General features: G+C 39.0%; 1 protein-coding gene across 3 annotated transcripts in view; it reads right to left on the bottom strand.

The window, feature by feature from the left end:
* Positions 1 to 949: 949 nt before the first annotated feature.
* Positions 950 to 8,711, bottom strand: part of SCN11A (sodium voltage-gated channel alpha subunit 11) — a 226,141-nt gene continuing 218,379 nt past the window's right edge. For 2 of the 3 annotated variants that reach the window (XM_023231709.2, XM_023231708.2), the window contains 2 exons: positions 5,973 to 6,243; positions 950 to 2,933 (listed from right to left, as the gene is read on the bottom strand). In XM_023231709.2, coding sequence (XP_023087477.1) covers positions 1,888 to 2,933; positions 5,973 to 6,243 — 1,317 coding nt within the window. In that variant the 3' untranslated portion in view covers positions 950 to 1,887. The remainder of the gene's footprint in view (positions 2,934 to 5,972; positions 6,244 to 8,711) is intronic. The other variant, XM_023231707.1, reaches the window with a different exon arrangement.

Below are 8,711 nucleotides of genomic sequence, written 5' to 3'. Positions count from 1 at the left end.
AGCAACCACTAAATAAATATTAGATAATGATATTATCACTATTTTTACCGATGCTTCAGAGCACAAGGCTGCCTACAAAACTCAGGTCCTTGAAATGAATACATCGAGTCATGGTAAGATCTCACACACTGAAAATAATCACCTCTCAGCCCACCACAGGATCCAGTGCTGCCCTTCCCTTTGCTGGGCAATGTGGGGCAGGTCAGAGGCCCCGACCTTAGACTGCAGGCTGCTGACAGACACATCAGTTCTTCTCACCTGTCTAAGATACAGGGTCCCAGGGCTATTTCTATGAGGTTTTCCTCCACTCCTCAATGATCATCACAATGTAGGTTCTTTGTCCCTCGCCCAGCCTTTTGGGGGACTGAAAGCCTAATGCCTGTTTGACCTCTTGGCATCTCCAGTTTTAGGGAACTCCCGGGCTCCTCCTGCTCCCAAGCCGTTTTGATAGGTCTGGGTGTTTCTTTGAAACAGACATTCAGCCAAAACTGTATGTAGGGCTCATCAAATGGCTAAGATCACTGGTTAAGCAGTATGTCTATGGATCTCTCACCCTGTGCCCCAGGTGTTGCTAAGAGGGTACTCTCTCTCCCCCAGTGCCCACTGCAAATAGTTTAACCCGTCAAGAGGAGGGCTCTTATCAGTTTCAGCAAGTGATGTGCTGCAGTCAGCTTGAGCCAGCTCTCAAGAACTTATTATGAGCATCTCTTCTCAACAACATGTCCAGTAACATTATGTTGATAGCTTGAAATCAGTCATAATGGGAGTACTCACACCACAGAGATTAGTGAATGCTACAAAGCATGGCTTTCTTTTTTCCTGAAAAGCCAGTTGTTAAAACACTTGTCGGATACACCACTGGCTCTAGTCTTTAATTGCAAGCAAAGCACCACATTTAAACCACTACTCACACAACCACTGAAAAAAAGGGGAATATTAGTGTACTATCTGAAAGAAACACAAAGTTTTATTGAAAAAAAAATATATATGTATGATGGTAGCTTGTGAAAGGGTAGTAATTGACAAGTCAAGATTGTGCCTCTAGGTCTTAAACAAACCCAAAATAATTAATGTTGGTAAAAAATATCTGCAATAAGCTATTCATTTATTGGCAAGTTTTGAATTTTCATTCAGCATGCAAAAGAGCTACAGGTGATAAACCACATACTTGCATCAGGAAAATATCAAACAAAAATGATGTACCTAGAAACATAGAAAATACAACTTAAAATTTTAATGTGTTTTTTGTGTCTTATTCTTTTTTGTTTAGATATAATTTGAACCATGTTTCAACCATGTTTCTTTTTTTTTCCTTTTTTTTTTTCTTTTGAGACAGAGTCTCACTCTGTCACCAGGCTGGAGTGCAGTAGTACGATCTTGGCTCACTGCAACCTCCATCTCCCAGGTCTAAGCGATTCTCCTGCCTCAGCCTCCCAAGTAGCTGGGAGTACAGGTGCACGCCACCATGTCCAGCTAATTTTTGTATTTTTTGGAAGAGATGGGGTTTCATCATGTTGGCCAGGATGGTCTCAATCTCTTGACCTCATGATCTGCTCGCCTCAGCGTCTCAAAGTGTTGGGATTACAGGTATGAGACACTGCGCCCGGCCTGAACTATTCCAATCCTAACATTGGTATGTCCTTTTACAGTCCTTCCTGGTGTCTTCTTCCTTATTAAAATAGTACCAGTGGTTGTCAGGCAGCTTTATCTTATATCTCTGTATCATTTAAAATGAAACTGAAATATCACTTCTTTTAGCCAGAAAAGAAAATGGAATGGCTAATTTGGTGCATCCACTACCTGTTCATACACTAAGTTGCTGACCCCTGGAGCTCGGAGGCTGGAGGCAAGGCTGTGAAGCTGTGAGGTAAGCGTGGAGGTGAGGACTCAGTCATAGTGGACCTTGCCCTTGACCACCCCAAAGCTAGATAAGTCTCCATTGCAAAGAGTCTGGAGTGGTGAATGAGGCCTGTTTTCCAAGTCACTTTGGTCACCTTGGTCACCCTTGGTCACCTTCATCATGTACTTTCGAAAGGCCTTTTGAATAACCGCAGCACATCTTTCCTCTTCCTTTCTCTTGGTGGTGGTGACTATGGGTTCATACAACTTCTTGAGAGGATTGGTTTCCATGAACTTCTCTTCCATCATTGCTTTCATGCTATCCAGGCCATCAGACCCACCAAGTACCCTAGCGGTGAAGGCGAAAAGAACATCCATGCAGTGGAGGCGATCTCCACTCACCATGGGCAAGTCCATTACTAGAAATTGATATTTATTTGGCTTTGCCACACGCAAAGGCTCAGGCAAGGCATCAGCAAAGTCAGAAAGGGCAGAATATTCGATAAATTGTGTTGCTTCTGGGTCAAACTTTTCCCACACCTCATAAAATATGTCAAAGTCATCTTCACCCAAAGGGTCCTCACTTTCTTCAGTGGCTGTATTGAAGTTCTCTAAAATCACAGCAATGTACATGTTGACAACAATGAGAAAGGAGATGATAACGTAACTGACAAAGTAGGATGTGGCTATGCCAGGGAGGTGGCAGTTTTCTGAGGGGTTACATGGTTCTTTTGATCGCAGCATGGGGCTGAGCAGGGAATCCCAACCTGCTGATGTGCTTATCTGGAAGAGACAGAGCATGCTTCCGGCAAAAGTCTTGAAGTTGAATATATCATCAATTCCAGACTCTGGATTCACTTTGGAAAACCAGTTCATACCCAAAATGGCATAGATAAACATAATCAGAAAGAGTAGAAGACCAATGTTGAACAGAGAAGGGAGCGACATCATCAGAGCAAAGAGGAGAGTCCTGATTCCTCGTGCAGCCCGGACAAGCCTCAGGATTCGGCCAATCCGAGCCAAGCGGACAATTCTGAAGAGCGTCGGAGGGAAAGGAATGTACTCCTGACTTTCCAAGGTAGAAATCATTGTACCTCAGAAGAAGGAGAAAAGTCAATGAGTTTCCAGAAGGCACACTGGTTTCAGCTCCAGCCTGTCTCCTGCCTCAGAATCCTACGGGGGCCAACTTTTTATCAACACTTTGTAGCTCATGTACAAAACTAAGAATTTCTTTTACCACTATCAGGGAAAATACTTATCTGTGTCTTAATTCAGAAAATAGCTTCCAAGGGCCATACAATTTTAGATGGGATCGGATGTCTAAAATATTAAAGACAACTAAGGAAAGGAATGCAGTTTATGAAAGCCTATTTTGTGAGTTATGTACTTGAAGTGTATTATCTATGTTGGGTTTTTAAAGCCACTCAGGAAGTAATAAATACAACAGATTTCCATATGTTTTGAATATATAGAATATAGAATGTAAAACAGATAAACTACAGCTTGAGTCTTTTAGACTAGAGTGCAAGGAGAGATTTCTGCTACAGAGGGTTGCCTTGAGCCTGAGCTGCCAGTGGAAACTGTAAAATCCCCAATCCCAAAGTTCCTTAAAAGCGACAGGTCCTTATTTGTGTAGAAGAATTTAAATACAGCCCTACTACAGGTGAGGACAGTTTATCTGCTGAAAGAGCCACAATGTATGTAGGGCTTGAGGGAAATGGTAGCATTGGAATGCCCAACTTTAGGCTGAAGCTGCCCATGGATTGTTCATATTTGTCATCCTCATTCCAAGGACTTCTGAGATCCAAACTCAGAAAGCTCAAGGGAACACAATTTGGAGATACTTTCTCTGTTGCTGCAAACCCTATAAATGTCATTTCAAAGGTTTGATCAAATGGCTGAATATGTGACCTAAAATGTTGCCCTGTTCTTCCATTGTCTGCTCTGCAGGCAAGCGATGCAAGGATTTAAGACAATTCACATTTTGGCCTAAACATTATAGAATGGTTGGAACATACTTGCCTTGTGTAGACATGGCCTTGTTCTTGCTTTGGCAGTCTTCTAGGGTCGTTAGGGGTCATGGGCAGTCTTTGAGTTAATGACCTTGAGTGTCCTCTAAGGTCACTAGGGGTCTATTAGGGGTTATAGGTAGCAGAATGCTCTGCTGTCACCTAATGACTAAAGAGAGCTAGTTGATTATATACCTCACTGACTCCTCAATTGTGCCAAAGAAGTTAAATTTATACCTTAACTGGGAAATCAACCCAGAAAGATGTAAAATTTATTAAGTGCCAATTCAGCAACAACTGGAGGAGGCCCATCATTTAAGATTTACCTCCTCTATGAATATTTTTTGGGCTGATCAAGCTCATAGTAATCTGTTCTTTCTCTGGGCTCATTTCTGCTTTGCACCATGTGATTTGCTGTTCAATTAATTTCCCTATCTTTTTTTGGCACTTTAAGATGAGTAGGCCGTAATACCTCAACTACATTGTTAACTCCTAGAGAGAGATTCATTTCAACTCACATTCATTTTGCATTTCTCCAAAAACTTAGGAAAGAGCTTGGAAAATATTGAGGCTAAGCGTTGGACTGCAGAAACATTGGCAAAGGCATATAAAACTCTGTCCACATTAGTGAGTAAGATTAATATATGGATTAATCCTACTGCTGAGTATTATCTGGCTTAATATGTGGATTTTCTCATCCACTGGAGCAAATGCCAGACAGCATGTATAACTGCAATTGCTTAGCAGTTGTTCAAAGGACAAAAGTCAGAAACATTTTCACAAACTGCATGATGCATGGCATTGCATGGAAGGAACTTTGGAATGAATGAGCTGCTCTTTACTCATCAGAGGAAGGGCTCTCTGAGTTCTTAGAGGGCCTGCCCCAGACATCCGACCACCGTTTTTTTTTTTTTTTTTTTTTTTTTTTTTTTTCTGCTGTCAGTTTCACCAGGACTTGTGATTGGAACTGACTAATAAAAATTAAAGGTCTACTTAACTGTAAACTTATGGAAGAATCTATTGCTAAGCTTTATCTACGTTAACATCATGGCTTAAAAACCAGAAAACACTACGAACTGTAGCATATTTGTTGTTGTTCTCTGAAACATCTGCATTGCTGCAGTAGCATTAGGAACCAAAATACCGTGATCCAATATATCTGTTTGATGCATTCTTTCTGAGATGGCACAAAAGCTTCCACTTGGAAAATCAGTTTTCTTTGTCTCCACTGCGTTTTGAACTATGAGAAGGCCTCCTGGACAGTTTTACATAATTATAAAAAGTTAACAATTTAATTAAAACCAAACTTCAAACACCCAGAGTAAGCACTTATGGTTTAGCCATGAATAATTTAATTTTAAAGATGATGTGTGTATGTGTATGTTTTATAAGAAGGTGTATGGCAATAACCTTCTTTCTTTTGTATTCTTTTATAAACCTTTTAGTTAACCCTGCCTGTGATTAGGAAACATATACTGATTAGAGAATGAGGCTGGTTGGTAAATGGGATCAAAGAATCTGAGACAAGCATAGTTCACACTATGGTTTAAGTTAACATAGGATATAGAATAGAAAAAAAAGCTTTGATTGTCTGAATGATACACTCTTGGAAGCCCAATCTAGAGTGGGCCATGGGGCCTTGAATAGGGGTTGAAAGGGGGCACAGCAGTGCCACAGGGGCACAGTAATTGTGATCTGGCTTCCATGTGGATTTTAAACAAAGGAAAAACGTGAGCAGTAAATCCTTAAAACTATAAAATGCTCACAGGGCTTATAGTTGCACAGGAAAGGTAGAACTTTGACTCAATTATCTGAATAAATTAGGTTACTACCCCAAAAACTTCTGAGTCATTTTAATTTTGTCTATTTCCATTGAATACATTAGCTGCATAATTATTTAATTCTATCTCAGTTGTGTAGCGAGTTAAGGGAATGGAAATTACTCTCTATCTCCTAGCAACTTCCCAGTAGAGAATGGCATTAGTAACCCTGTCTATTCTTTCAGAAACTACACTAGGCCCAGTTTTCTGATTTGTGGATAGTTTGAACAAACTTCAAAAAATGGTAAGATTTACAAACTTACTTCTGGTTCTTAAAGCCCCTCTGACTGCTGATTTTACTTACTAACAATAGAAATAAGCACGACCACAGAGTCAAATAAATTCCAGCCATTGGTGAAGTAGTATTGCCTCAAAGCGAAGATTTTGATGAGACATTCTAATGTAAAGATGACCACAAAGACCCAGTTGAGATGGTCAAGGGTGGATTTCACGGCTTTGGATTGGTCGTATGATTCAGCCATCATGCTAATCATGTTTAGGATAATGAGACTTATGATGATGATGTCAAAGATCTGGCTTGTGACTATGTCGAACACAAGACCTTGACATTTGTTCTGAGAAAAAAAAAGAAATTATAAATCATTTTGAATGCAAGAATAAAATTATATACAATAAAAAACAACATAAATATAACAGAATTTGTTTTTCCTTACAATTAAAGCACTTCCTTGAAAAATATACAGACATTTTTCAAAGGGCAAGAAATTCTTATAAATCCCCAGGGTTGCCTTATATATTTTCATTCAAATGTAATTAGTAACTGGTTTTAAGTGCTTAGGCTTATAGCTTTAAAACAAAAAATATTAAAACATTTAATATTAAAATATTTTTTAAAACAAAAAATATTAAAAAGTCTTAGTAACAAAATAACTTTGATGTGATTGATATGCTTTGCTGAAATAAAACAGTGCATGTTGGATTTAATAATAAAAAGATGAATCTTGGTCTATATTTTATCTCTTTCTGTATTCTTCAACAATATTAGTGCAGAGAATACCTGCTCACATAAGTATGTTGGAAAAAATGGAATTAATATCTTCAATGCTCCATTTGCCAATTCACAATAATCAGAACTTAACCAAAATTCTGTATTCAAATAATTCTTCAATGCCAATTTAAAAATTCTTGTTCACTTGAAGATAAAACTAATAGATGAGACTATAATCCAATAATTACTAAAACTGAAAACAGAAAAAATTATTAATTTATATTACAACGGAGGGTGAATTTACATGTGGTTTGTATATAGATGGCCATACTGCCCAAAAAGTGTGTATATGGTGATTGGTCTGGCACAGGTTCTAACTCAAGTTTGCATGCCAAGTCTACCATATGTGGTGAAATTACTCAATTATTCCATGATTTTCTTTAACACAACTGCTGTGAAGCACTACTTAGTTCTTCACTTAGTGGAAAACTATTCCTAACTACAAACTCAGAAATTGAAATTTTACAGCATTCTTGACTATACGTTGGTACACATACAATCTGTGTACATATTATTTTATATTATATTATCATTTAATCAAAGTGGCTACACTATTATCTTTACAGAACTCATATACCCCTAAGAATACATCTTTAGACGCCCTAGGGATCTGTTACGTAACCCAGGCAAAGATGACGTTGGCTTGTGGTGGTGACAGCAGATAAAGATAAAAGCATGTATGTTTAAGAGCTAATGTGAGGTGGAAGCAAGAACTGTCAGAGAATTCAAATGTAGTGGGCTTTGGGAAAGTTAAGACTGAGAATACAGTTTCTGGTTGATGAAACCATTTAACCAGCCAGAGAGCAGAGGATGAGGAATATTAAAAGGAGATGGTGAGATCTGACCTGAGCATGTTGAGTTGAGGTGCCAGTGGGGGATCCAAGGGCAATGGGCAGGTAGAAGTATGAGTTTGGAAGCTAGAATACAGATGGCATTAATACTGATATGAATTAAAACCACAGGAGTGAATTATATATCACTCGGGGACAGCAAGGACAATGAGAGGAAGGAGGGTAGGGACAACACTGGAAGACACTACATTTCCATTGTGACTTTCAAGCCATGTGCTGGGAGCCCCAAAGCTTTTATCAAAGAGCCAGAAGACACTAGAAAGTCAAGTGCCTTTCCTATTTGAGCATGAATTTGTAAGTCAGAAAGGAGTTGGAGAAAAGACACTTTCAAGGATGCACTCCAGGGAAGTGGAATGAAGGCCAAAAAGAAATACGAGGGAGGGTAAATATTGGTTTTATAGTTAACTCCAACATCAAGACAAATAGAGAAGATTAAGAGCATAAATTACCTAAAGTGTTGGACTATCTAAAGTGTTGGATGATCAAAAAAGCATTCTACATCACTTCAGAACGTATAGTGTCTCCTATACCTCAGTATGAATTTTTAACCAAGAAATAAAGTCACCCTGTGAAGATGCTTCAAGAGAAATCAGAAGTGATTCCAAACCCCTTGTTCTATTACTGGAAATGAAATGCGTCAATGCTCAGGCTAAAACAGCTATGTTTTCCTCCTATGCAATTGCTATTCATTTGTTTCAAGGGTCAAAAGCTAATATTTGGATTTTAGAGATGGAAAAAAAAAATCTCTGGGGAGATAAAGTTGTGGGTCAATGGCTAACTGTTGAAGTCTAAGCCCAGACTCAGGGACTTCTGGTGATATGATGTTGGATTTATCTCATGAGGCACTACTCTCTGGAATGTAAAAGTCAAGATAAACATGCAGTGTTAAGTAGTGAGATTGTGTTTTACTACCAGAATCATTCATTGAAGGCTTGATTCGTGAGTTGCAGCTACACAGGGAGAGCTGTGACTTTGCACCTACTCCCAGATAAGCCATGTGATAAACATGCTATAAAAGATGGTTAAGGAATGGAGGTGACAGCTTTCCTATGCTAACATAGTCTACACCCACTTTCAGTTCATCTTTTGCAGCCTAGCATACTCTGTGCAGTGCATCTATGTTGTTACAACTCCTGTTTGGCTGTGTGCTGCGTTGCTTGAAATAAACTGATAAATATGTGGG

Source organism: Piliocolobus tephrosceles, chromosome 2 (assembly GCF_002776525.5).
Source record: "Piliocolobus tephrosceles isolate RC106 chromosome 2, ASM277652v3, whole genome shotgun sequence".
NCBI classification, from domain to species: Eukaryota; Metazoa; Chordata; class Mammalia; order Primates; family Cercopithecidae; genus Piliocolobus; species Piliocolobus tephrosceles.
This window is presented reverse-complemented; position numbering and strand designations above follow the sequence as displayed.